At 47.3% G+C, this 27,708-nt stretch overlaps 10 protein-coding genes across 10 annotated transcripts; 3 read left to right on the top strand and 7 right to left on the bottom strand.

The window, feature by feature from the left end:
* Positions 1–484: 484 nt before the first annotated feature.
* Positions 485–961, top strand: N7509_002244 (ankyrin repeat domain-containing protein; the record flags this gene model as incomplete). The annotated part of the gene is made up of 1 exon (XM_056626881.1): positions 485–961. One exon carries the CDS (start codon positions 485–487, stop codon positions 959–961), a length of 477 nt encoding a protein of 158 aa, XP_056492676.1.
* A 1,367-nt stretch (positions 962–2,328) lies between these two features.
* Positions 2,329–3,568, bottom strand: N7509_002243 (polysaccharide deacetylase family protein; the record flags this gene model as incomplete). Its single annotated transcript, XM_056626880.1, has 4 exons — positions 2,329–2,458; positions 2,550–2,653; positions 2,786–3,363; positions 3,463–3,568. The coding sequence occupies 4 exons, from the start codon at positions 3,566–3,568 to the stop codon at positions 2,329–2,331; spliced, it is 918 nt and encodes a 305-aa protein (XP_056492675.1).
* Positions 3,569–4,118: 550 nt separating this feature from the next.
* N7509_002242 (sphingosine kinase) lies at positions 4,119–5,742 on the bottom strand (the record flags this gene model as incomplete). Its single annotated transcript, XM_056626879.1, has 3 exons — positions 4,119–4,608; positions 4,650–5,406; positions 5,658–5,742. The coding sequence occupies 3 exons, from the start codon at positions 5,740–5,742 to the stop codon at positions 4,119–4,121; spliced, it is 1,332 nt and encodes a 443-aa protein (XP_056492674.1).
* Positions 5,743–6,491: 749 nt separating this feature from the next.
* On the bottom strand, positions 6,492–8,403 carry N7509_002241 (uncharacterized protein; the record flags this gene model as incomplete). Its single annotated transcript, XM_056626878.1, is given in 6 exon segments — positions 6,492–6,724; positions 6,776–7,063; positions 7,117–7,487; positions 7,539–7,685; positions 7,705–8,160; positions 8,216–8,403. The coding sequence occupies 6 exon segments, from the start codon at positions 8,401–8,403 to the stop codon at positions 6,492–6,494; spliced, it is 1,683 nt and encodes a 560-aa protein (XP_056492673.1).
* Positions 8,404–8,834: 431 nt separating this feature from the next.
* encD (Fe(2+)/2-oxoglutarate-dependent oxygenase encD) lies at positions 8,835–9,982 on the bottom strand (the record flags this gene model as incomplete). Its single annotated transcript, XM_056626877.1, has 2 exons — positions 8,835–9,173; positions 9,233–9,982. The coding sequence occupies 2 exons, from the start codon at positions 9,980–9,982 to the stop codon at positions 8,835–8,837; spliced, it is 1,089 nt and encodes a 362-aa protein (XP_056492672.1).
* Positions 9,983–10,495: 513 nt separating this feature from the next.
* Positions 10,496–14,699, top strand: N7509_002239 (MFS transporter/fungal specific transcription factor domain-containing protein; the record flags this gene model as incomplete). Its single annotated transcript, XM_056626876.1, has 9 exons — positions 10,496–10,642; positions 10,690–10,716; positions 10,763–10,928; positions 10,983–11,524; positions 11,572–11,963; positions 12,570–12,685; positions 12,737–12,795; positions 12,862–13,153; positions 13,207–14,699. The coding sequence occupies 9 exons, from the start codon at positions 10,496–10,498 to the stop codon at positions 14,697–14,699; spliced, it is 3,234 nt and encodes a 1,077-aa protein (XP_056492671.1).
* A 536-nt stretch (positions 14,700–15,235) lies between these two features.
* N7509_002238 (alkene reductase) lies at positions 15,236–16,498 on the bottom strand (the record flags this gene model as incomplete). The annotated part of the gene is made up of 3 exons (XM_056626875.1): positions 15,236–15,843; positions 15,903–16,233; positions 16,280–16,498. The coding sequence occupies 3 exons, from the start codon at positions 16,496–16,498 to the stop codon at positions 15,236–15,238; spliced, it is 1,158 nt and encodes a 385-aa protein (XP_056492670.1).
* A 450-nt stretch (positions 16,499–16,948) lies between these two features.
* Positions 16,949–20,071, bottom strand: N7509_002237 (uncharacterized protein; the record flags this gene model as incomplete). The annotated part of the gene is given in 11 exon segments (XM_056626874.1): positions 16,949–17,041; positions 17,052–17,252; positions 17,263–17,826; positions 17,876–18,186; positions 18,240–18,606; positions 18,655–18,829; positions 18,879–18,987; positions 19,109–19,271; positions 19,321–19,377; positions 19,432–19,792; positions 19,839–20,071. 11 exon segments carry the CDS (start codon positions 20,069–20,071, stop codon positions 16,949–16,951), a joined length of 2,634 nt encoding a protein of 877 aa, XP_056492669.1.
* A 278-nt stretch (positions 20,072–20,349) lies between these two features.
* Positions 20,350–23,649, top strand: N7509_002236 (uncharacterized protein; the record flags this gene model as incomplete). The annotated part of the gene is made up of 9 exons (XM_056626873.1): positions 20,350–21,055; positions 21,106–21,244; positions 21,295–21,441; positions 21,492–21,819; positions 21,872–21,902; positions 22,355–22,780; positions 22,831–23,110; positions 23,166–23,391; positions 23,449–23,649. The coding sequence occupies 9 exons, from the start codon at positions 20,350–20,352 to the stop codon at positions 23,647–23,649; spliced, it is 2,484 nt and encodes an 827-aa protein (XP_056492668.1).
* A 90-nt stretch (positions 23,650–23,739) lies between these two features.
* N7509_002235 (putative NRPS-like enzyme) lies at positions 23,740–27,020 on the bottom strand (the record flags this gene model as incomplete). The annotated part of the gene is made up of 4 exons (XM_056626872.1): positions 23,740–24,129; positions 24,185–26,361; positions 26,419–26,686; positions 26,742–27,020. The coding sequence occupies 4 exons, from the start codon at positions 27,018–27,020 to the stop codon at positions 23,740–23,742; spliced, it is 3,114 nt and encodes a 1,037-aa protein (XP_056492667.1).
* Positions 27,021–27,708: the final 688 nt, after the last annotated feature.

Raw genomic sequence — 27,708 nt, 5'->3', positions numbered from 1 at the left:
CCAGCGCCCTGAAGTGCTGCCCGCTGACGTGTCTTCCCCTCGGGATACTGTCCTTTCCTTTCCTTTTTTGGTCTAAATAAAGCCATGGCACGAAGTACATCATACAGCACGAACCATCAGAACCCGACATTTCAGCCTCATCAGCCCCGATAATAAGTGGTCGCATGAGAGGTCTACAAAAACCCATGTTTGAGGAAACAGATACCTTTGATCCAGAATTGGATTTTTATCCAGACGAGAGGTTGACGAACGTTATCCCGGGGGCCTATACGGCGGAACTACATTCCGCAATTCGTCAGATCAGCAAAAAGGAGGGCATCAAAGATGCATGGCTTTTGTTAACTCGATCCGACGTTGAGAGACTTTTAAAGAGAGAGAAGAACCCGGACATAGTATACCTATCCGTTAGCGCACGACTTGATTCTTTTTTCAAAATGTTGATTGGTCGGGGTGCTACCCTTGATGAAAAGGGATGAAAGAAATAATGAAGACCGCCATTGAGGGTGGAGATATGCCGATGATCAAAGTGGTAGTTGAGACCCGCTCAATCGTTGAAAGTGGTAGCGATGCTCGGGAGAAGATGCTGGAATGTGCTGCTTATTTGGAAGATCAATTAATTACCAACGCGATACTTGACTCTGTGTTCCTGCCATCCGATATCTCATTGCACTATGCCGTCAAAATGGGGCGTCCGTTTACAGCCGCGCTGCTTCTTCGTCGGGGCGCAGCGGTTGACGAGAGGGATATTTCAGGAGCCACACCACTGATTGTGGCTTCTAAAAATGACAATCATTACATGGCGGCAATACTAATTGAATGGGAGGCGGACGTTGATGCGAAAGATGAAGTTGGCTTGACAGCGCTCTGTTACGTTGATAGAGATGGGGAGAATTTGCCCTTGCTGAACTTTTGCGTGAAGCCACGCAAAAATTGCGCAACAGAAATTGATAGAGTTAGGTGATGGTATGGAATTTGAAGAATTGCAGGCGAATGTGACCACTGGGGACCATGTTGAGTGCTCAAGCTTAATTTATAAATGATGCTGAAAAGCTTTCACGGGGTACTAGTTTGATTCTACAGTGATTAATTGCGTGCAAACTCGAATGAAATCGAGATCTTTTCGCAATCTATTGATGTTGAAATTCACCGTATTATCTTGCACAAGTAATCACTAAAACCTGTGTTAAGTCTCGATCTCCATACCTTGTACGATTTTCCAAAGTACAATAAGTGACTCATGAACGGTGAAGGGTCGCGGTGGAAATACTAACTTAGTGCTTTTGGGCAGGAATACATTAAGCTAAACACACGCACTAGTCCAGAACAGGCAAGAATTTGCACGCAAAAAAAAAGTACAGAGCTATCACAAAATCCATGCGTATCCAATGAACTTAAGTACCTTGTCACCAACCTCGGCAGAGGAATTAACCTTAGAAACCCGAGCCTTCCACCCGTACCGAACCACGTGGATCACCGCCAACTCACTGACCCCCTCGTCCCTTACAGACTCTCCACGAACTTCTCAGGCACAGCTTCGCGATTGGACCCAGCGCATCACTGTACCCACAATACGCAAGTAGCGGTAAAACAGACGTCAGTAGTGATTTGGTGGGGCGAAAGCAGTGGTGAATGCTGTCACCACCGGAATAAGTGAGGTTAGTCCCGCGTCAGACCTATCAATGCTATTATTGTATGTACTTCGTGTCTGTCTGCATGTTTGTGTGTTTGAGGGTGTTCAAGGTTGGTCCTGCTGTATGTACCTTGCACTTATGCCGCAGAAGTGCCAAGTTTAGGCCCCATCTATGTAGCTGCCTGAGAGTTTGGATTTTCTAGATCATATTGTGCCCGGGTCGCGATAATGCTTACCCTTTAGTCATGGTTGGGCTCGGGATGGGCTGGCGAAAGGATACTCGTATTGGGAGTGTACCTTTTACACCGCACCGGCTCTGAGGAACGAGTTCGATGTGGCTTCGAAGTTTCTTGGATGATGTGTCATTTCCATGATTCATTGAGCATGTATCTTTTGACGACAGAACTCTGCAGGACGCCTGAGACTCAATGCATGAGCAGAGCTGGAATAGGTAAAAATTCTCGTTTGTTGAGCATCACATTCGATGTAGACTCATCCCGGATAGAATTCAGAATGACTGATTTCCATATCATATGAGATGTCTCACTTCACTGAGAACCCAGGGAGAGGGACTCGAATGAATCTACAGGATGAAGATTACATGCAGAAAATGAAGTTTATATAGCTATATTCAGCAACAACTATAGCAAGCAGCAATTAATACTAGCAGGACCTATAAGCACCACTCGGAACACCCATTATTGCTTTTTGCTAAGAGCAGGCATTAAAGCCCCCGCGGGAGGCTCATTCTTCTTCTTGAACTCATCACACATTTGTTCCATTGTCACCCACTCGACACCCTCATGCTTGTTGATGTACTCGATGATCCTACACAGTGTCAGTCAGCAAATGATATCATGATGTTTCAGCCAGTGTTTCTCTCGGCAAGGCCCGAGCCGGCTGTCTCTGTCTGTCTCACCTTTCATGCATAAGGAGCACATGAGGTCTCCCCGAAACATCCGGGTGAATCGTCATAGGAAAGACAAACTCATCATACTCGCGATAAAAATAGTCAAAGTGATCCTGTTCCCATCTAATCAGCCTACAAGAAAATACAAGAAGTGTGTAGCAGAGACGAGATTGCAATCAGGACTGTCCAGGCGAGACACAATGGCAACCCCCACCTAACCAACTTGAATTGAAACTTGAACTCACCTTCCAAATATCCTCAACATCACGCGGATTCACCCATCCATGACTATTCGCCGAATTTTTAATAAACATCATCGGCGGCAAGTCATCAATGTACCAACTACCAGGGATCTCCACCAACCCCGTCATCTGGCCCCGAACCAGTGGCTTCATCCACGTCTCAGCCTTCTGGCTATAGTCAATCTTAGTCCACGAGTCACCGGTTCGTAACCAGTACATCTGACAATCCTCATGGGACATTGAGTGATCGTACTCAATTCCATACGCGAGTAACTGCTCGACCATCTCGGCGCTAGCCTCCCACCACGGCGCGACGACGCCGCGCGGTGGCTTGCCGCAGAATTCAGTCAGCATGTTGTAGGTTTTGTCGAGTATGTCGCGCTGCTGTTCCTCGCTCATAGCAGCTGGGTTCTCGTGTGAATACCCGTGAAGTCCGATCTCGTGACCTGCGTCGCGGACTGCGGCGCATTCTTCGGGAAATGTTTCGAGTGAGTGGCCTGGTATGAACCAGGTTGCTTTGATGTTGTGTTTTTCGAACATTTTTAGTAGGCGTGGGGTACCGATGTGTCCGGCCCATAGTCCTGTATTTTTATTAAACCAAAAATTAGCTGGTTGATCTGGGCGAGAAGCAAACATGCCTAGGTAAAGGCTGTTTTGTGCTTTGGAGTGCTTTTATTTACCTCGACTAATGTCGCTGACACTATCCTCGCCGCCATATGAGCCAAGCCAACCGGCAACTGCGTCGATGTCGACACCATAGCTGACCAGAACGCGTTTCTTGCCCATTTTCGCGATTTGTATGGCAAAATGTAAGGTTGTAGAGGGTTGAGGTGCGGGAATTTACTAGGTCGTGAGAGAGTGGAATGGAGAGCCCAGGTGGAATTAGATTATGGGACTTTTGGGGGGCTCCGGATAATTGGTTTTATTAGAGCAACTCATCTAAAGATAATATGAGGGGAATTGAGTGAGGGGAAGTTGTCACATTAGTGATGTTATCGAGGGTATCCCCCATCATTGTAGTACAGCAAGAGTGGGGGTTGTTCCACTCTGGCAAATCCCAATGCCGAGAGGACTACGCCAGGTGAGGGCATTCATTCAGTGCCGGAGATCTAAAGAGGGGGAAAGTGGCGGTCTTAGGCCGGCACAGAAAGTCTGATGTTTTACACTGACACTTGATTAGGCAAGCGAAAGAAAGTCCAAATAGCAAGTTTTCCTTTTTTTTGGTTTACAAGTTGTTCCAAGCTGGAAATTCCACCATCTAAATCTTCTAAGATAGTTATGTTTTAGATCATGGCAGATGCACAGGTCCTTGGAGAAGGACTGGACGATTACCTACTCAACCTACTACCTGATATTCATCCCCAGATTTCGAGAGTACTCGACCCAAACCTTGATGAACCTCTACTTGAAAGGCTTCGAATGGATACCTTTCACCATCAACACTGATATCTCCATCAGGTTTCCAGGGCGTCAACCGATAGGCCGAAACCTTTCTCATTTCGACATCTCGGAGAGCATTGCATTTGCCCTGCGGAAGCTTTATAATTGCTTCGAGGGAGGCAGCCCATCCAATTGTATCGTCTATCATCATGATATCCAAGAAGCCGTCGTTCGGCAGCGCGTCAGGGAAGAAATTCGTATCCTTGGCGACAATCTTCATGTTGCCAGTGTAGAAGCTGGCTAGTCTCTCTCGGGGCATAATCTCCCAATCCTCGGGGATATCGTCCAAGACGGTGCCATATTGGAGAGGAAGACTGGTGGGAAAGTTTTGAGATTTCGTCGGGTCCTTCTTCTCAGTTTTCCCCTTTTCTTCTCCTTCTTGTCCCCTCCACTCGGTGTAGGCTTAAAAGCAAGTTGGCAGGAATACTTTGTATTCTTGGCGATAGTAGCAAAAACGCCATAAATGAAACGAGTATCTCCCATCCACCGTAGATGCTCAGTTTTCAAATCACAATCGGCCAGCACACCCAGCGCTTGAGAGAGAAATGAAACCGTATGCTGCGTTCCCTGCGTAATGGAAACCAGATCCAACGGCATCTCCACCCCTTTCACGATTCCCAGAGCAGCCAGCGAAGGATCATCCGTGCCATAGAGGTTCCAAGCCATCGCATTTCCCGAGCCGCAAGGTATCATGGCTACGGCCATATTCGACAATGCCTCGACAGCATCCGATCGTCTTGCCAGTCCATTGAATACCTCATATGGCAGACCGTCTCCGGAGCAACATACAATGGCATCATATGAATCGAGGGCAATCTTTTCGGCTATCTCGCCAGCATGGCCCCTGTACCGGGTCTCCTCGACGTCAATTTCGCAGTGGGCGGCGCCAAATATCGGCGCGGCGAATTTGCGGACTTTTTCCAATGCCGAGCCACAGAATGGATTGACGAGAACCTTAAGCCTCTTGCTTCGCTGCGCTTGACCGTATGCGTGCGTCAAGAGATTTTCTGTCCAGGCTGTGGCTTGCTCTTTTTGCTCTGCACTGATTGGATATTGCAGCGCGTTTATTGGTGCGGTTGAATCTGAAGTACCGCTTTCTTCGTCGAGGTAGGTTATCGTGAGACCATCTGCAGAGATATAGGCGTTCAAGATAGAGTAGAAATCTATATTCCTGGGCCCAGGCACTACGGGAGAGAGAAAGTGTGTGAATAAACAGGGCTGTATATGTCTGTGGACCATGAGGGGATATCGATCGAAGCAATGACAGAATGAACTGGATTTGAGTGAGTTTGTGAATACCTTTTTTCGAAAGCAATCCGCAGCAATATCGGGTTGTCCTCTCCTTATCAGTGTTGTCATCTGCGATCGCAACCGTGTTAACTTCGGCTTCACAGATATCCGCTGTGATCGAATAGACACATCGGGAAAGACCTACCCGTTATTTTGAGCGATGTCTTGTTGAGTGTGAGAGATATAGAATCATCAACGCGAAATGTTTTGGAAGGGTGAAGCGGGTCCATGTCCAATGAATTGAGGGTTGGTGCCCCTGTGACAAGCTACTGCGAGCTGGTTTGATGGAGGAGAGCGAAGTCGCGGCTCGTGTGTCAATATATCAATATTCCTATCCAAGCCGTTGTAACCAAGGTAATAAACACACTGCGGAACGTGATGCAGTCAGGAGAGCGAAGAAGCCGGGGAAGCATGGGGCTGGTTCCTATTGGACACGCAATCATTCGACGTTCTGGCCTCAGGCCTTAATATCGAGTCACGTGATTACAGGATGACTTGTCAATGGTGAAAACATCATGAAAGGAAAGGAAAGTGGGAGAAAATAAGAGAATACAATATAGTTTAATAACTTTCAAAGACTTATTTAATTTAATGGGGTCTCAAACCTCGGAATTCGTTGCAAAAGGGTGCGATATATGATGTCAAGCGTGTTACGTTATACTTCGGGAACAGGTTGGTTAGTACTCCAAGTTGTCTCGGTACTAGATTCATTCCTATTTTTTGGGATTTTTTTTTTCAAAAGTATCAATAGAAACATATTTGTAGTTTCAGGTTATTGATACTAGTATCTACTTGTCACGAGTCAATCGACAAGGTGAATCCATTGGCATGAAATAGATTCTACATAGTCTCCGTTGCTTTCGCTTTCTCGCTGCCAAGCATAATATCAAATATCAATACTTGGCTACCACATATTTCCATTCAAACACCGTCTGATGTGTTTTCGTATGATCCGGTCCACGTTTAGCCATGCAGCTATTTACAACGCACCATGTCCATGCGTTTCAAAAGGCAGTCCAATACTCAAGCCGCCGACGACCACCCAAAGAGCGGCACTCACATAGATCGGAGCACTACTGAAGCCAGTCTGTGATGAGATAAGGCTTGCTACTAGTCCGCCTAATCGAAGAAGTGCCGCTGCCGTACCATAACCAGTACCACGATGAGGGGCGGGAAATGATTCCGGGGTAAACGCATACATCACAGCATACTCTGTTCTGTATTAGTTTCGGGCAAAGCCTTTATTGGAAGAGTTTCACTTACCAAAATTTGCTAGTAGACTGGTGACACAAGAAAAGGCCAAGCTGGAAGTAGGGGTGTTAACACCCACATAGGCGAACAGAAATACACCCGTAACTGCGGCAGAGATTCCCATCATCCATCGGCGACCGAGCCTTGTGTTCACACCAACAGCGGCGGACAGCGGTCCCACAATCCCCACAGCTGAGACGATACAATAGTTGCGGTAGGTTAGACTGAGGGAATAGTCCTGAGTAAACTTGGTGGCGAGGTATGAGGGAAGGAAATTGAAGTAAAGTGGATAGGCAATACCTGATAGATTTTCGTTAGAATTTTTCGAAGCCCACTACTTCAATTTTACTTACCAACTGTGAGCCAGATTGCCCAGATGATGAGAGTCTGCTGGGAAAGTTTTCGAGTTGCGAAAAGTGCCCGGAAGTGTTCGCCTTTAAAAGCTTGCATAGTCTCTGCGAGTATCTCCTTTTTTGATAGTTTCGCTGCTTTGTCGCCATTTTCAGATAAATTGCCTAGGCGAGCATCGATTTCGCGCATCATTCCAATCGTCAGAGGTTCGTGTTTTCCGTTTTGTCTGGCGACGTAATTAACTGCTTCCACTGCTTCTTCGTCTCTTCCTTGGGATAGCAAGTATCTTGGGGTTTCTGGGAGCTTGAAGATAAAGAGGCGAATGAAGGTAAAGCAAAGTGCGAGACCACCAAGCACAATAAGTGTATATCGCCTTCAGGATACTTAGTCAGATTTGAGGATTCATCTCGGGGATTCCACGTACCATCCCATATTGTCTTGACGGCGACAAGTCTCAGGAGTTGCGTCGGTCGGGCAGCTAAAGTTAGCAAGGAAGACCCAGGCTATCAATGATACCACTAGCTGGCTCATATTCCACCAGGCCGAAAGAGCTGTAAGAAGATATTGATGACTAGATAGGTTAGGGGGACATATCATTTCGCGGATCGAGAGGACTGACCTTCCAGGGACGAATTCCAAGAAAATCATACAATCCACAGGTACATTGCCCCCCCGCAGCTGTACCAATAACGGCCCAAAGACCACTGAATGCAATGAAGTTCATGGACCCCGCAGCAGCGCAAAGAAATGTTCCCGCAATGAGCAGCGTGAAATTAAAAGCAGGTCGCCGACCGATCAGATCACTGGATGTACCCCAGAATGCTGCACCCAGGATAAGACCGACATAATACGCAACAGAACTATAGCTCACTTGGACGATGCCAGAGAATTCTTGCCGGATTGGAGGCTGCACACTACCGATTCCCTGGGATGCGAACTGAAATAGAATATAATCATTAGCACTAGGAATAACCAAGAAGTCCCGAGAACCAACATTGTCAACTACCCATCCGAAGCCAGTTACGACCCAAAGCTTCCACTGAAACCTTCAAGTTCAATATTTAGTACCTTGCGGGTCAAGAATGAATATAAAATACATACCTTCCCATCCCAATCTCTTCCATACACTGCCCAACCAGCTCAGACTTGAGTCTGTAGGCCTGGGTAGTCGAAGAGCCATAGAACTGCGCAACTTCCCCGTCATTAAGAGGCATGACTTTCCCAGAATCCTCATCCGCAGAGGAGCCATTTAGCTGAGCATCTTTCTCTGTTGATCGAATATCGTCCATGATGTTAAAACTGATGGTGAGCTTCGAAATACTGCTCTACTCGCTGATCCTCCCATCGTCTCATATACTCCTCTCTAGGGCTTGGATTTCTGCTTACGGATGACACTAACCAATAATCGCTGAGCAGTTAGAGTATCCTTAGCCGATAGCAAAGGTGGGTTGCCTTTGATATGAACCTAACGCCAGCGAAACCCCCCACTCTTGAATATTACAGCAGTGGAGAGTTCAATGACGTTGACACTTTTGTGACTCGGAAGGGGGAGGGGCTTGAAATATACAGAGGAAGGAAGGGCATTTGAAATCAAAGCTATGTGATAGTTTCAAGTTATACAAATGTACTAGATAATGTGACCTCGACTAAAAGAAGTGCAAATTGTTAAACAGGGCGTCCGCATCATTCCATTCATCAGCCTCTTGCATTCCAGTAGATATTATGCGCCAACCGCAGTTAAAGCTGGACCCACATCCAATTTCTTCGCTTCGAGCTCCTTCTTGTACTTCTCAGCGCGACCGTAGCTATCCTTGTAGGCAGAAGTTACCATGTCTTGAACCGTGATCGGGGGGTATTTCGCGGATTCGCCCGGCTCGCGGCAATTCGGTAGGCACTCGCAGAGATAGTCAGGATTTCCACTGAAAAAGAATGGAATGGAGTATCTCTCTTTGCCAGATTTGTTGATGACACGGTGCGTGTTTGATTTGTATTTGTCGTTGGCCATGCGCATAAATAGGTCACCGAGATTAATCACGTATGCTCCGGGGGTAGGTTTAACCTATTTTATTATTCAGAAGTTAGTCCAAGTACTGAAATCATGATATATGAGATACAAACATCGAGCCATTGTCCAGATGGAGCATCCAAGACCTGCAGACCATCTATTTCATCCTGCAGTAGAAGAGTAACACAGCCGAAGTCTGTATGCGCTCCGATTCCACGGTTCAGCTTCTCATCTTCATCTTTGGGCTGTGCAGGATAATGCAGATATCGCATAGTTGCGACAGCGCCTTCGGTAAGTGGTTCAAAGAAGCTCGATTCCACACCCAGGGTGAGGGCCACGACACCGAGTACATCCTTCGCGAGTTCAAACGTCGCGTGGTAGTATTCCATGGTCGTTTTCTGGAACTCCTCCTTATCGGGAACAGTTTGCGGCCATTGATTCGGGCCACTGTTTAACTTCTTTTGCAGGAAGTATGGGTGGTCTTCGGGAATCTCCTCTCCAATGTAGAGGCCTTCCTTCAGTTCGGGGCCGGTGCCCGCTTCGAGCATCTGTGATCGGAGGAGTTCGTAGCCGCGGTTAAAAGAATTGTGATCTGCAAAGTCAACACTATTATCACCGAAGGTGGATTTAGTCTCACTTTTATTGATTTGTAGTTTTTCCTCTAGAGGGAGATTGAAGAAGCGCTTGGAACATTCCATCACGCGTTTCTGCAACTCCAATGGCACTCGGTGACCAGTAATTTGGAAAAATCCATTGTAGTGGCAGCACTTTCGCACTTCCTCCACTAGCTTTGCCTTGGCCTCGCTGTCATTGCCATAGAAAGGAGAAAAGTCCAGGATTGGGGGTGCAGCTGCGGTAGTCATGTTGTTTGTTTGGAGGCGATGTTATTTTGTGTGAATTGGAATCGTGAGCTGCTCACCTGGGCAAGTTTGAAATCGCGCCCGAATATATCATCGAGAATTGCAAAAGAAATGCCATCATCTCCAATTCTGATCGGACAGAATGCCGAAGAGCTGCCCAGGCGCGACATGATCAAATGATCTGAAGTTGTCGTCGCAAACGAGGGTGGGGGTCCCGCCAAAGATGGGGTGATATTCAATCCAGCCCGTCTTCAGATAAGACGATCTGCGGGGAAGATTGTGGCGCGACAGGGGTTGTTATCCAGACTGTAATAAAAGGGGCCATTGCTCTAGAGAAATACCAGTCTCAAACAAAATATCGTATTTTTGAAGTCTGTAGATATCCATGAATGGGGTGAGAGAGTCGGGTTGTACACACTGTGAGGTCCATGCAAGGGGGCTTTATAAGCATTCAAACAGTCCACGGATGGGTGCATTTTGTGCCCCTGTCCAAGAAACATCGTATTCTACCCAAAGATGTCCACGGAAACGAAACAGACGTTGGAGAGTAAGCTGACAGACGACGAAGCCGGAGTAGGGCAAACCTCTGTATATACAGACGTTGAAGCCGACAGAACATATCGTAAGAAAGTGGATTTCTGGGTTCTGCCGTTGTTGTGCTTGGTAATGCAGCTCCACCATTTCTGCTATATGAGACTGACGCATTTCAGATGTACTTTTTTGATTGCATGGACCGGGTACGTCGTCACTTGCTCAACCGTGATGCTGTACTTACAAAATTAGAGTAATCTAGCAAATGCAAAAACGGACGGCATCGATGATGACTTGAACTTCAAAGGAAACGATTACTCTCTCATCATCCTGATATTCTATATTCCATTTGGTCTTTTCAATCTACCATGGAATTTATTAATCAAACGCTATTCTGGGCGATGGACGCTTTCTACCAGTGGGTCCATTCCGTAATCCAAAACGGAAAGAAAACTAATGGTTTCTCTAAAAGTGTCCGTGGTATGGGGAATTCTTGCATTATGCCAATGTGCAGCTAAAGACTTCGGGTCTCTCCTCGCGATTAGAGTCATTCTAGGCGTCTTCGAAGCGGGATTCTTTGCCGGGGCAACATATTATTTAACGACATTCTATACACGTGGGGAGATGGGATTTCGACTGGCTATCATACAGTCGTTTGCCGTACTTGCTTCCGCATTTAGTGGTCTAATATCGTTTGGTGTATTCCAAATCAACAGTCCTACTGTCCACGGCTGGCAATGGCTTTTCATTATTGAGGGCTCAATGACCTTGCTCACTGGGCTAGTAGGATTCGCCATCCTGCCAGACTCGCCACATACTGCCTGGTTCTTGAATGACCGCGAAAAGGAGGCAGCGAGAGCTCGACTACTACGTGACTCCTCTTCAGAGGTAGACACGGGATTTAATCTCAAAGATTGCTTTCGATCGTGGAACGATTGGAAATTTCCGATTTGGTGCATGATTACGTTCACGTATCCAGTTGCCTATGCTACCGCGATGAACTTCTTCCCACTAGTAAGTCGCACCTATCAAAATGTTCTCGGCTTCCCTAATCTCTTTAGATCGTTCAACGCCTCGGATTCTCTGTCATAAAGACCAATCTATGGACTGTAGCACCTAATCTTGTTGGTACAGTAGTTTTACTATGCGTCGCGAAATCTTCGGATTATTTTCGCGAACGAACGTTTCATATTGTCTTCTCTCTGTCCCTCTCCCTGGTCGGAATGGTCATGCTTGCTGCTATCGATGTTCTGGAAAATAAAGGGGTAGCTTATTTTGCTTGCTTCCTCATGGCAGCAGGCGCATATATTCCATCCTCTTTGGTTCATGCGTGGCACAACAACAACAATGTCCACGAAAACTCTCGCGCAGCTAATACAGGGTTCTTCGTGGGCTTGGGTAACCTAGCGGGTATTTTGAGCGCAGCCACTTTTCGAACTGAATATGCCCCAAAGTGAGATCTTCTACTTTGCTTTCAGGCAAATAGTTGCTAACTATATGCCAGGTATATTCCTACTCTGGTCGCCACTTGCTGTTGTAATGCCGTGTGTATCGTTTTTGTGACAGGGCTCGGCCTATGGATGCGCATTCAAAATCGACGACGAGATCGGGAGCAGGGATTAAGATTAAGGGAGGGTCATTTGGACACCAGTCAGTTCAAGGAAGGCGAAGAAAGCCCCGAATGGCGATATTTCCTTTAGTCAATTCATACAATGGTATGCCAGTTGGTATTTGGTTCTAGGCATTAGTAATAGCTGAACTTTCACTCCGCACTCCAATCTTGTCTCATCATTGAATCATCACTATTGGTCGCTTGAGCTGCAACGACCCGATAAACAGGATGCACTAGGTTCAGAATCCTCGTAAGAAAGCACCAATCATAGGGTCGCCTAACATACGTTCCCCCGCATTCTTATCAGTGAAGTCGGTCTTTACTCCGGCTCCTGCATTTATTGCGAAGCTCCCCAAAAATATCTTCGAACCCTGAGATATCTTTTTTGCTGAAGCGCTTTTGTATACTAATTATGAAAAATCATGCTTGCGACTACCCCGGGTGTAGCAAAAGCTTCACCCGCGCCGAACATCTTCGTCGCCATGCTCTTAATCATGACCAACCACGCAATGGGTTTACTTGTGAGCGCTGCTCCGTTCATTTCCAACGCCCTGATCTTCTAGGTACGTTAGAGCCGAGGATGTCTTGAAGACTTTTGATATTGAGAAATTTAGCTCGACACATGGAGCGCCACACAAAACGAGACGCCGAAGCAGGTGGGCCTGGACTCGGGGTATTGAAGACTCGGAAAAGAACTCGCAGAGCTGGGGACGGAACGATAATTGTACGACCATCACAGCGAGAAATGCGGTCAGCAGGACGCTCTACGATCTCTACTACAAGTTCCTCCGACCGGGGAATACTAGATGATGATGATCCTTTCTTGGACGAGGCGCCTCTATCACCACCGGGTTCTGGTACAGATCCAACCTCCTTAGATATCGATGATTCGGATCCTTTCCTCGCCCCAATGATGCCCGGAGGACCATTTGAGCCATATGTGGAACCAGTTCCAGGACAGTTCGACGCTGCTGATGGATCCTTCAATATTGGGCTCAACGAGATGGGTTCCTTTTTCGGGATGGACACTGGTATTTATTCCCATGGTCGTTTCTTACCGGATTCAATTTACTAATATACCTAGCAACTGACTTTAATCTGCCCTTCGCTGCGACGGACAATTATAATTGGCTATTTGATGTCGCTTCTCTCGACGATGCCTTTCATCATTTTGACTTTCCACTGGGGTTTGACGCTGGGCCATTCCCGGATACGATGGATGCTGAATACAATCAGGTCATTGATAAATATGATGGCCCCTCGGCATTGCTTGAAGTTGCTTCTATGATGAACAAGACGCACACATCGCCACAGCGCCCAATTTCTCCCGATAGCCCAGATGTTATTGGCATGGACTGGCTATCTGGATCATCGTATTTAGGCCCAAATCCCTCTCCGCGGCTACCACAGCTATCGGAAAACGCTTGCCAACGAGTTCTCGCTCTGGTGCAGCAGACGCGCCCTATAGGTCTTGATAGTCAACCCATGGCTCTTGACTCGCACCTACTTTCCCTCCCTGCGTTGCAGAGCTACAGTGACTTTTTCTTTTCTCGTTTCAATGTGACATATCCACTTGTGCACCAGTCAACTTTCAATCCCGATCTTGTTGATCCAGTATTTCTCGCGGCTGTATTGTTCATGGGTGCCACATACAGTACGCGAGAAGCTCATCAGCTAGCCGTTGGAATCCATGACAACCTGCGAAATCAACTCCTTTGCCATCAAGACTTTTCTCCACAACCAGAACTCTGGGTCCTACAGACAATGCTTCTTATCGACTGCTTCGGAAAAATGAGGGCAGGGCCAAAGCAAAGAGAACGTGCTCAGCTCTTCCACTGCGTTTTGATCAAATTGATTCGTCGAAGCACCTGCTGCAATATTCACGACTCCCCAACTTTACCACGATCGGAGGATTTAGATTATGCGTGGCGATATGCAATGGTTGAGGAGCAGCGGAAACGCCTGGCAATGCTTTGTTTTATGTGGGATACCCAGCACGCCGTGCTCTTTTCTCAGTCTCTCTGCATGTCCGCATTCGAGATAAGGTCTTCATTGCCATGCAATGCCGCTATTTGGGAAGCAACAACGGCTCAGGAATGGGCACATTTAGCTTCTCGTGAGACAAATCGCCCTTTCCTAGCAGTTCTCAAGGGATATATTACTCCTAGCGCAGTCTCCAGACCCCGCGACTTGAATGTTTTCGCCCGCTCGGTCATCCTCCATGGATTAATGTCAGTTTCCGCTGATCTCAAACGTCGTGACCAAACAACCCTCCGGTCGGAAACGCCCGAAAAGGTTGGGGCCTGGACTCCACGTATGAGCCGGTCCTACGACTTATGGAAAGTGGATTTTGATGCAGATTGCCTAAGTATGAAGCTAGCTCAAACAGCAGATCCGCAGAGGTTCACCGGCTTGAAGATGGCCGCTCATGCTCTATATCATGCATCGTGTCTTGCGTTGAACGTTGAAATCCTGGACTTGCAAATTATCGCCGGCGCCAAACAGATTCTCAGGGAGGAATATTACACCGGCAGACCAGTCACGGTCCCAACGAAAGATTTTCCAGTGGTTGCATGAAGATTCCAGCGCATCGTCTATCGCTGCCCGCCATGCATCATTTCTCCTACAAGATGCGGTTTTAAGTCTACATGACTGGGACCATACAGATGCGTTCCATTTCCCATGGTGTTTGTATCTTGCTACACTGGCCTGCTGGGTCTTCCATCGGGGAATGGATATTTCTTCGTCAGAGAGCCGAATTCACACAGACCTCTCGTCTCTGATTGTGATGATGACGAACTGCCCAAGTGCTACTGAGCTAACTGCTTTGTCCGGAAAGTATGACCCCAAGCCCCTGGCATCGGCAATGGCCCAGCAACTAGCTACTGTTCGGTGGGCTGTAGTACATGATGCTATGAAAGTCTTAGTTGGATTGTCTTGATAAACCGAAATTGAATTTTGTATGTTTTTTGTGTCAGATTGTTGAATTGCAGTTTGGCCATACTGGTCCTATGGTCAAATAGCACAACTTGAATACGCAGATAACTATGCATGATAACCATGTGATCCTAACCTTCAACGATTGTACCATAATGAGTCCTCTCGAATTCTCCTTATTTACTGTAGAAAGCGTAGTCCGTGTATCCTTTCTCCGCCGGATCAGCCCCATAGAAGGTTGTTCGATCGTAGGGATTCAAGGGCAGCCCCTCCTTGAGACGTCGCGGTAGATCCGGATTGGCAATGAACCAGCGACCAAACACGACTGCGTCTGCACCATCAGTAACAAGCTTAGGGCCAGCATTCTCGGCGTTGAAGTTTCCAGCCGCCAGGAATGCGATACCCCCTTTCTTCAAAGTCGGTCGGAACACATCCAATGAGGGCTTGTCATTCGCCAGGGATCCGATCTTTGCCTCCTCATCAAGGACTTCATCGAAGCGAGGCTCAACCATGTGCACATAGGATGGTCGGGACTCATTCGGCAAGCTAGCAATCAGCGAGCAGAGCCCAAGCCAATGAGAATTGGGGTTGGAGTCCTTTGTATCTTGAAAATAATTATAAGGTGACAGGCGGATTCCCGTGCGATCGGCACCAATGGCACCAGCAACTGATTTGAGGACCTCGAGAACAATGCGAGATCGGTTCTCAATGGACCCGCCGTAGTCATCAGTTCGCTTGTTGACGTTGTCGTGGAGGAATTGGTCTAGGAGGTATCCGTTGGCCCCTGTTTGTATGACTTTAGTGCCTTTTCCCCTTAGTCAATTCGGACAACTCAATACTAACCGTGAACTTCAACTCCGTCAAACCCGGCCTCAATAGCTCGCTTCGCCGCCGCAGCATATTCCTTAACCAACTCCTGGATCTCATCGACGGTAATTGGTCGCGGTGGCAGGGCTGCGTACTCTGTGCCATCCAAGCCATTTCCACTGATCGGTATATCGCTGGAACTGACAGCTTGTTTTCCATCGATGAAAGAAGGAACGGTTGCACGACCGACATGCCATAGCTGACAATAGATGTAGGCACCCTTCGCGTGTACTGCGTCGGTAACCTTCTTCCAGCCCGCGATCTGCGATTTGGTGAAAATTCCGGGGACTCCTGGATATCCAGCCGCCTAAAAAGTCAGCACGAAGTTTCTTTGGGGATGTAAGTGAACATACATATCTGCTAATAGGTGTCGCCTCTGTCAGCATAAATCCTCCAGCCGAAGCACGCTGAGAGTAATATTCGACGTTGAGATCGTTCGGGACAAAGACTCCCTCCGATTCTTTGGTCGATCGCATACGCGTACATGGTGCCTGGACCACTCGATGACTGAGTGAGAGAGCGCCCAGGCGCAGAGGCTGGAAAAGAGGTCCGACGATGTCAACTGAGCCCATTGTGTATGTAATCGGCAATTTGAGTTATTTACTCATGTTTCTTCGAGCATTGGTCCAACTCTTAAATAGCCGCTCACGTTACGGAGCTCTCCTCACCCATCAACGCGAAAGTGGGATAATGGTGGGATGAGCTCATTTTGATTGCACTTTTGATCTGCATTTTGGAACGCGGTACCTAACCCCCACTGTAGTTAAGAATCAGCTGCAGGTCTTGTACTGGCTGTCCACCCCCCACCCTCGCACAATGACCGACCGCCGTATGCAGCGAGGGGCTGGGTACATCCTAGTATGCCCATTCCCGTGATTAAATTACTTACACCGATCGCCATCAAACGGGTGGCATGTAACAGATATGACTTTTAAAGAAGTAATTCAGAAATCATGGGTTCAAAGCATACAGTGAAATTACCAGTTCATTCGTGTAAATCTATAGCTATCGAGATCAAAAAACTACGACATGAATGTGAAATATTCCTCCAGCCATTTGCCAGCCTCTACGCCAGCAGCTAAGTTCCATGTCTCAACCCCCCCCGATGTATCCGTCTGGTCGCACAATTGTAACCCCAACTGTCTGCCGGCTCAAATCCCCAAACCATTTTTTAGTACAACCGATGGGGTCTGCATCGTCAAGGTAGAGCGACCATCTGCTATCTTGTAGTATTTGGGGCAAATCCGCAATTTCAAACTCAGATTTAGCAGACTGGGTGACCATCGAATATGTAAATGCAGTTGACACGGCTGTATACCTCTGGGGCTGAACAAACTCGTCTGATGGGGCGTATCCCCAGTCCGTTTCCCGTACGACTGATTTGCTCTCTCTGAAATATTTCCCAGGACGAATTAAGCAACTCATTGCCCAGGACGTGCAAGAATTCCAAGGAGCTGGGAACATCCGGAACGAAAAGGTAGATGCGAAACTGGCTCAGCAGTGGAATGTCTAGTTGAATATCCACAGGATTGGCATCGATGTATCGCGTCACCTTTGCTGGTATCTGGAGTTTTCCAGCTTGGAGTTTAGCCGATGTGATATTCTTCCCATGGCTCAGGATGCCGCCCTGGTATTCAGCCCCCACACCTGAGATAAATCGGATATTTTCATTGAAGTTTTTTGCAAGTGCTGCTTCGCCTTGTGAGAATGCTTTGCAATGCTCAACATCAAAATTGATGAGATCATTGGCAATCTTCCGACGTTCCTCCTCGTATGTGGATAATAATAATGGCCTGGAGAGTCCACGAATGACAAGATTGAGCTTCCACGCGAGATTGAAACTGTCATGCATACTGGTATTGGCCCCTTGTGCGGCAAGAGCCGAGTGACAGTGTCCAGCCTACGAAGAATTAGTACTCACAATTCGGAATGAGGAGGTAAATACCTACATCTCCAGCAATGAAAATTCTCGCATCCGAATCCATAAAATGTTTTGCCACGCGCTGGCCAACCACGTAATTCCCAAACCATTCTCTAGTCTTCCACTCGAGACGGAATGGATGCATGGCCTCCCGCGCTTTATTGATAACATATTCGGGTGTTGCTTTGGCTCGATCCACACGTTCGCCATCCGTCGCGCTTAATTCGACATACAGTCGAGTCATATTGCGCTCACGTGGAATCCAAAGAATTGATCCAGCAGCATGCGATCGCACGGCGACCTTGCTCCAGAGATCAGGAAAGTCGGTATCAATAACCCCTGCAGTCCATTAGGATACTTGTCCACTCATGTGTGTTTGGAATCGAACTCACCATCCAAAACACCCCAGGACGCGTTTGTGATTTCCCCCTCGAGCTCTGCATCCGGGATGAAGTCTCTAACCTTCGACCTTGCGCCATCACATCCAACCAAATAATCCGTTCGGATTGTTTTGATTGTGTTTGTTGATACATCTTCATATGAAACATCCAATTGCATTGTCCCTGGTACGCGAGAGCAGGTTGTAAACCGGCTATTCCGAGTCACAAAGAGACCCCTCGATTCCATATCGTCAATCAGCACTTCTTCAACCATTCCCTGGTGTGCGAGGAGGATGTAAGGATCGGAAGCGCCAACGAGGTGATCGGGGTAGTGAGTTTGACGACCGGTTCGATGGAGTTCCTTTTCTGCTGTCGATTGCTGGACGCTGTTAGAATAAACAATAGTTGAAGCGATGGAAGAACTTACCCAGAAAGAAATGTCATGCACCCGAGCTGCATTCTTGAGAAGAGGCTCCGCAAGTCTCATCTGCTTGAACGTCTCAATGGTCTTTGGTTGCATGCCATCTGCCTTGCCAGTTGACGTCTTGTCGGGGCGATCGTCAAGGATCACAACATCAATTCCGTAGCGAGCCAGATTACACCTGAGTCCGAGTGAGTAGCGACTCCAAAAGCTTTATGAACATAACTCACGCAAGCATCAATCCTGACGGACCTGCCCCTACCACAACAACTGTAGTGGTAGCGTCATGGCTACCGACACTGTATCCTTCATTGTTTGCACTGGGGGCCATTGTTTGCACTTCGATGTGTGATTGAATACTCTACAGTCTTTTTTTGCGGAGAGCGACAGGCAACACGTTATAAAAAGTGATATTCTTGGTGGTGCGGAGAAACAACCCCCACCCTTGATTTATCTCCACTAACTACCATCTGGTTACTCCCCCCATCCACGATCACATCCTGCCCCGTCATGTACGAGCTGGCATCACTAGCCAGAAAGACGCAGGCCCCCATTATATCCTCCGGCTCGGCAATTCGTCCGTTCATGGCTTCCGACTTCCAGCTTTCAAGAAGATGGGGGAACTGACAATTAGCACTCTCCTCTACAGAACCAAGGGACTGCAACACTCACTGCTGCGGTCATCTCCGTTCGGACATATCCAGGTGAGATAGAATTGACTCGAATCCCCTGTTTGTCGTTAATTTTTTTTTTTTTCATTGCGGCGTTTCTGCTGATGCTCACATATTCGGCCATCTCCTTCGCGATTGCAGGGCACATCGATCGAACCGCGCCTTTTGAGCCACAGTATGCGCTACATAGCTGGCTTCGCACTGCGATATGACTGGCCATACTGGAAACCAAAACAATACTTCCGTGCTTTGTACCATTCCCGATCATTTGCTTTGCTGCTAGTTGGGCAGTGAAATAAAGACCGAGTACATTGACCGCAAGCAGATCGCTGTGGTCTTTGTAGGTAAACTCGAGGAAGGGGAGGTGTCGGTTTATCCCAGCACATGGGACACAAATATCGAGCGCATTGTCGAAATCCTTTTGGAACTGAGAGAATCCGCTTTGTAGAGACTCCTCCGACGAAACGTTCACTCTGTCCAAGTCAAAATCCGATCGCCAAATGACGATAGACCACTTACTTATAAAAAGCCGTTCGAACTCCCAGATTTTTCTCGATCGTATAGAAATCTGGCTCCGGATCAACTACATCAAAGATAGCTATGTCTGCCCCTGCTTCCGCCAGACCATGAGCAAATGCTAAACCGCATCCCCGAGCGCCTCCCGTCACTAGTGCAGTTCGACCTTGGAGAGAAAACTGAAGGGTTAGCCCGGTCAGGTCAAGAGATGGTAAAAGATTGCATACTTTGGACATGATTGTAAATTTCGAAGGGATTGGGAGCAGTAGTTTCAAAATCTCATTACATTCACACCCACTCAAGATGCCCAAGCCCCAAATATAGCCAGTCTGAAGATACCGGGATTCGGCATTACCAACGTAGGTGGAGGAGGGGGTAACCCCCATTTTTGGAGACGTCTATCCTCGCACAGAGCGAAGCTATGATAAATACCCTGAATGCCATTGACTTATCCACGGGTATCGTCAAATCGATACACACAGTTACGAAATTAATTTGTCTGCGTTTCTTCAATATGGCACCTCCCATCCACATCAAGCAGCAGCAGACTCGTAACAAGTCTTGCAAGCTAGATATACTGGTAATTGGCGCAGGCCTCGCCGGCCTTGGGAGTGCAATCAGCTGTGCTCTTGCTGGTCATCAAGTCAGCATCCTCGAAGCGGCTGCTGAGATAAAGGAAGTGGGCGCCGGTATCCAGGTCCTGCCAAACAGCTCTCGCGTCTTGCAGCACTGGGGTCTTGAGAAGAAGTTGACACCCCACATGACAATCCCAAGTGTGTGCAACTTCATCGGTTGGAAAGGAAACAAGATCTCCCACCTTGATTTCCACGATTCCGAAACGAAATACCCTGGCACTTGGTATCGAGATTTTCACCGCGCCGATCTCCAACGGTGCCTGGTCGAAAGGGCTTTAGAGCTAGGAGTGCGCGTGATATGCAATGCCCGGATTGATGATGTGCGTGTATGTGGAAATGGAACCACAGCGAAGGCCTTCGCTGCAGATGGAAGGCAATGGGAGGGCGATCTCGTCATCGGAGCTGACGGGGTGTTCGGAAAATTGACTGAAGGCTTGCTGGGTCGCAGTGATCCACCAGTCAAGACAGGAGATCTCGCATATCGTCTACTTTTATCAACAGAAGAAATGCGCAAGGACCCTGAGCTGGCGCCATTCGTGAATCAACCTCAAGTGAATTATTGGCTGGGGCCGGATGCTCACGCCGGTATGTCTATTTGCCTATTTCATAATATAATTGTCTGCTAACTCAACTAGTCAACTATGTTCTGAGGGGAGGGGACCTGTTTAACATGGTTTTGCTTGTCCCAGATGACATTCCCGAAGATTCACTTGCATCTACAATGGAGGGGAATGTGGAAGAGATGTGTGCCTTATTTGAAGGATGGGATCCACGGTAAGAGTCTTTTTATCCCAAATGTTCCGATATCAACCTAAAAAATCCAGCATTCAAAAACTTCTCAAATTATGTCAGTCCGTGCAGAAATGGCGACTGTGCATCCGCTTCGGGGACTTCGATTGGACTCATCCATCAGGAGCCTGGGTCATGGTCGGGGATGCTGTCCATGCAACCTTGCCATATTTAGCTTCAGGGTATGTTTACCTTCTGGTTTCAGACCCCCATTTACTGACATAGTCTGTAGAGCCGGTATGGCCTTTGAAGATGGTGCCGTTCTCGGCGAATGTCTATCTCGTCTCCCCGACAATCCCGAAATCTCCAAAAGCTCGCCTTCATTTACGGAGGCTAAGAAACATGCCCTTTCTGTTTTCCAGGAATGCAGAAAGCAGCGTACTAAGATGGTTGTCGAGAGAGGAAATGTACAGCAGTATCTATACCATCTACATGACGGGCCAGAGCAGCAGGAAAGAGATCGCAAGATGCAGATGGTGCCTACCCCAGAAGGGGAAGCTTTGGCTTGGAGAGACCCAGGACTAGCTCCTAAACTACTTGGATATGATCACATTGCTGATGTATGTTTCCTTTTTTGTTATCAAGGGGCGATTGCTAATTTTTTATTACCAGGTAAATCGGCGCTGGGGAAACTCATATGGAAGTGAGATGATGGAGTCTAGCAGGCTGTGACTAGTTTGCCGAATGATATTATATTGTATTGATTAGAAAGTACTTCAGCCTAGCTACAAGTCTGTGCAAATACAAATCCATATTTACTTTATCGCCGAATGCCCCCATTCTTGACATCTCGGGCCCAGAACCTCGGGTCCAATGCAATATCTACAAGAGATAATGCTTATCGAGTTGGAGAAATTTCCCCGCCCAGCGGGGCTCTTGGCCGCCCATCGCGCGACCCCATTCTTGTTATTTTGTCGCTATGAAATTCCTCGCTTAAGCTGTCGGTTATATAGTTCCAGCAGTAGTCTACGCAGAGCGATCTGATAGCTACCTAGGTACTAGTAAGATATTAAGAACACAAAATCGTGATTCATCATCTCATCTTATTCAGAATGTGGCGCCTATTCGGATGGTCTTCTAACTCTACCGAAAAAGAACACCCACGAGGTATTCCAGCATCATGGTACCGCTCCGAAGCTATGTACCAGCTTGAGAGACGAGCCATTTTCTCTAAACGCTGGTTACTCCTCACTCACTCCTCTCGATTCGCCAAAAATGGCGACTACCTATCCTTTACCATCGCGAACCTATCCTTCTTCCTAATTCGAGACCGTGACGGAAACATTAACGGCTTCCATAATATCTGTCGACACCGCGCATTCCCAGTCGTGCAATCCCGCTCGGGATCAGCTTCCATTCTCACATGCAAATACCATGGCTGGTCATATGGCCTGAAAGGAAATCTTTCGAAGGCCCCTCGATTTGAGACCGTTCCCGATTTTGACAAAACGCAACAAGGACTCCTTCCCATACATGTCCACGTTGATAAGGCCGGATTTATTTGGGTGAATCTTCAAGCAGGTGATCCTGAAGTCAAATGGGATGAGGAATATCAGAAGATTGATCAACAGCCGAGAATGCAAGATTTCGATTTTGCCGGGAATATACGTTTGATCACTACTGGGAGATGGACGTTGATGCCAATTGGAAGGGGTTGATTGAGAACTACAATGAGTGCTACCATTGCGCCACCTCCCATCCCCTTATAAATGGAGTATCCGATCTTCCTAAATATAGAGTGGAGCCCAATGCTGCATATATGGAACATCATATCTTCAACAAAGAACAAGCTGACAGTCAGTTCCGTCGGGCTATTACCTATTTCTTCCCGACGACATCAGTTACCGTCACGTATGTTTTCTTTCTTTCTGTTGACAAAAATGCCGGACAATTACTGACAAATCAGTGATAAATTCTTCTACATTCAACGCATGATTCCTGTCACAGCAACAACGAGCAAAGTTGAAAATGAAGTATACCGACATAAAGACGCGACTGACAAGGAGTTCGAAGATATCAATGCGTTCTACCGACAGGTTCTTGACGAGGATAGGGAGCTTTGCGTTGGAGCCCAACAAAACTTGAGTGCGGGTGTCTTTGTCAATGGCGAGCTTCACCCGAACAAGGAAAAGGTATGTTCGAATCCTTCAACTTTCGCTCCGTTTCAATACATGCTTACTATTGTCTAGGGACCTATTTATTTCCAAGAAAGCGTGAAGAAAATACTTATAGAGCACAGGAAGAAAGAAGATCAGCAAGGTGGAAAGGAAATTTGGCCAGCTCTCCCCCAGCTGCCTAGCTCTGCTTCTGAAAAACTACTTGAGGAAGAGAATTTCTGCTCACAGATCGAAGCAGCAAGTTGTACGAACAAACCAGAACTGACATGGTGAGTTGATTTATAAGAGCTCTGTGGTCATATTACAATAATTCAGATTGAATTGGGTCTCTAGCGTATAATCTCAAGTGTATATCTTCTTTCGTTAGAATTGCCACTGTTCCAACCAGTTCTGCATCAGAGGGGCGGAAATCGGTCCCAGCGCTTCCATCGTCCGACTTGCCTGTCTTGCCTCCTTTACATCAAGTGGAACTGACATGGCACCATGCTCCTCATCAACAAGACCACGGTAGAAGCTGAGTAGTTTGAGGGCAGGCTTATCGGCAACTTCAGCGCTTGTAGGGTTTTGAATACTTTCCAAATCCGCAACCCATTCTTTAAATTCAACTGGTTTCACGTCGTATTTCTGTTTAATAACAGGGAGCAGTGTCGACCACTCTGTCGTTTCAGCATTGGTCAAATGGAAGACCGCCGAGGTTGACGGGCTTGCGTGTCGGCAATGAACAATTTCAGACATAATCGAAGAGAGCGTATCCTAGTATTATATTAGCAAGCAATTTCACAAGGGTGAATCAAATACAAAAGCTTACCACAGGCACCCAATCCACTGCCATTGACCCTAGCTGATTGGGAATTTTTCCCATTGCTTTGGACGTCGAAATAATAGTAGGAAGCCATTCATGTGGATTCCATTGTCCACTCGATGTAGTCGGGCCAGCGATTTGCCCCACGCGGTACACTGTTGTCGGCACATGGCTCTTTGTGGATGCCTCCAAGCAAATTCTCTCCGAAATATGCTTCGACTCGCCATAACCCTGTTCAAGAACCACGGAACTATCTTCCATCGGTAGTTCTGGCACCAAGTGTCCCATTTGAGGGCTCCATCCACCGACCGTGCTAATCGATGAAACAAAATGAATGTGAGCATTGTATCGACTTGCCAGGCTGAAGTCCACGAATCGGCGCATGCCTCTGATATGAGTTTCTTCAAAAGACTCGACGGAGTGGTTGAAGTCAACTTTCCAGGCATTGTGGATAATTGTGTCAACTGACTGAAGCATCTCTTGATACTTAGCTTCCTCCAGGCCAAATCGTGGCTCTCCAAATGATGCTTGGAGAAATTCAACTTTGTTTTTCCACGCATCGTCATTGAACAATAGGCCCTTTTCTGCAAGGCTCTTCTTCTGACGGCTCTCTGCGTCCGATCGGTTGAGACAATAGATCTTGGAGATAGCTGGCTTGCTTAGGAGGTCATGAAGAAGGTAGGTACCCAGTGAGCCGGTGGAACCAGTCAATATCACACTTGAAGGCGAAATTAGGCGGTTTGATGGAATGACCCGATCGGAGGGAAGATCATCTGTGTACTTCTTCACTAGATTTTGAATCTTCTCGCTCCTCGGAATAACATCGATGGACTTCCCTTCAAGGGTATTGATGATCACTTCAACCAGCTTTTTCACTGTGGGGTTGGCATAAAGTGTTTGCGAGGTGATTGTCCCATTCTTCGTCTCAGGCCGACGTTCCTGAATACCCTTTTGCAAAGCCTTCGCAATCTGGATCGTCATTAAAGAATCCAGTCCGAGGCTATACAGATCCTGGCTGAAAGGGATATCGGGTTTTTCGAGGACACGGCCGATGATACGGGTAACATAATCTGAGATACTAGCAGTGTCAAGGGCCTCTGGAAGAGATACCTGTAGGTCATCATCCAAGCCAGCTTCATATATTTGATCAATCTCTTTTTCGTAGTCTCGAGCCACGGCGCGTCTCTGTGTAGTTCCTTTCGGTGTTGTCTTGAATGGCTTAGCCTTGGATGCAAAGCCAATGTTGCTTTTCATGACTCTTCCATGGGCCGCGATCGTCTGGTTTGCGGCTTGGACTGTCGGCCAAATTTTGTCGATAAAAAGATTTGAATCCATTTCTGGTGCAGTGGGATTAGGCTCTATCAATAAACCAGCCTGGAATCTTGACTGGCCAATGACAAGAGCCCTTGATACCAGCGGATGGACCTCAATAATGAGCTCCATGGAGACAGGATTAAACTTTTCACCATTGCTCAACACAATCACATCATCCTTTCGGCCATTGTATTTCCACAGGTTTGGTTTCGTTGGATGTTGTGTGTAAAGGTCTTTGGTATGGTAGACGTCAAGGTCAGGGAATGTATGGAAGACGCCCTGAAAATCGCGATGGCCCTCGGAGCGCTTGATGACCATTTCGTAGACTTCGTCTCCATTATCTTGCATCTCGATGCCATATTCAGGGTTCCATTCGAAATAAGGCCAATCTTTCTCATCTTCCGGAATAACTGCCAATATCCAGCCTATTTCGCTGGCTCCAATAACAGGAACGATCCTGGTGTACTTGCGCAGCTTTTCGCCCTTTTCGTAGGCTAGTGGTGCACCGCCGAAATAAACAGATTTCAGCCCTCGCAGGCTTTCAAGCGCTTTGTCAGAGTAGCACATGTCCTCTAAAACTGATGGAGGCAAAAGTGCGCCTGTAGGTCGCGCTGTGTCAAAGAGTTCAACGAGATAGTCCACCGAGAGTGGCTTTTCGGGGCCGATCAATACTGGAACAGAATGAAAGATAGAAATTGCAAAGGAAAAGAAGCCCATAAGGTGGAAAAATGGGGTCGTAGCCAAGACCAGCTCCTGGGAAGACATGTGCCAGAATGGAGCCGACTCGCGCCCCTCAGGCCATGATATCTGATCCATCATATCTAAGGTCGCCATAAATCCGTTCGTGAGATAGACTGGTTTGGGCATCCCTAGAAAGACGAGATTAGTTCTCCGTTCTCGAGCGGTATAAAAAGGCGGACGCTTACCAGTAGTTCCTGAGCTGTGTATGATGAAAGCTGTGTTGTCCTCAACTTCAGCATAGGCCTTTGTGAAAGGATAATGGCGATCATCAGTTTTGTCGGAGAGTAGTGTCTTCAAGCTGGGGATGTTAAAGGTTTCAAGACCCGGATGGACAGCGTGAATTTCGGAGACTCGGGCGCTTCTTTCTTCGCTGAGGAAGAACTTAGAGCATTCCGTCACTTTGAGAAGATAATCAAATGCCTCATCTGAGTTCCTCGTAGAAGGAAAGAATGCCTATTTAAATTGTCAATGTTGGCGAAAAAAGGCTGGGCAGATGCAATATCGATACCTGATGGCCTGTCTTTTGACATGCGAGAAGAAAAATGCAGTAGCGGACATCATTGCTAGCCATATACGCCAGCGTCTGGCGAGGCTTTCCCTTTCCGATAACACTTTCAATCCACCAGGCCATACAATTCACGGCTCTGGCCAACTCCTTCATGGTCAAATTCATGAATCCATCTGACAACTCTGAGCCTTTCGGAATCACCGCAAAGCGTCTATCGGGTTCCTTCTCGGCGGCATCGTCTACCGATGTCAACAATAACCGTTTGCTCTTTGCACCCATAATGTCTTCTTTTCGATCGACTCTGAGTGGTGCTAAACCAAACACTCTATAGATTCAGATCGCAGGCTTGAATGAAAAAGTCTAATGGATTGAAGTTTAGGAAGGGGACCTGAGCCCAATTTATGTGACCTGACCCATAGTAGCATAAATTTATCCGGATCAGGTTTCAATCCGCGCCTGGTTCTTCGTGGGGCTTTTCAGCCCACCATGATAAACCCGCCGATCGTTCCTCGTTCAGTCGACCTTTTTCCAGGCGGGTCTCGGAAAGCGGGCATCATTGTCTTCGATTTGTTGTCATAAAATCTGCACTAGCACGCTTTGACGAACAAGAAGCCTATTCCGTTTTATGTAATAGACTTCCTTGCAGACGATCCGCCGTTGGGACTCTGAATGTTGTACGTGGCAGGTGTTCTGTTGACAAGGCTGCGCGACTAGTTCGCGTTCTACCGCACTAGTAGGATGCTTAGCCAAAACGGTAGCCTTTTCCAAACCAGAAGTTGTAAGTTCCATATGACTGCGATATTGTGATCGCCGCTGTCAATGTTGAACCACTGTGCACAGGACTGCTCGTAATTGTGAACGCTGGCGATGGTAATAATTGACTCCACTTGATATCGGTAGTTATCGCTGTTGGTATCCGATGACGCTGCCTAGTAATTTGGAATTGCGACATTTACAAGATATTCGG

Source organism: Penicillium cosmopolitanum, assembly GCF_028827165.1.
Source record: "Penicillium cosmopolitanum strain IBT 29677 chromosome Unknown utg000004l:1.0-4361866.0:1.0-4365735.0, whole genome shotgun sequence".
NCBI classification, from domain to species: domain Eukaryota; kingdom Fungi; phylum Ascomycota; class Eurotiomycetes; order Eurotiales; family Aspergillaceae; genus Penicillium; species Penicillium cosmopolitanum.
The sequence above is the reverse complement of the archived record's forward strand: the minus strand, read 5'-3'. Positions and strand labels throughout refer to the sequence as shown.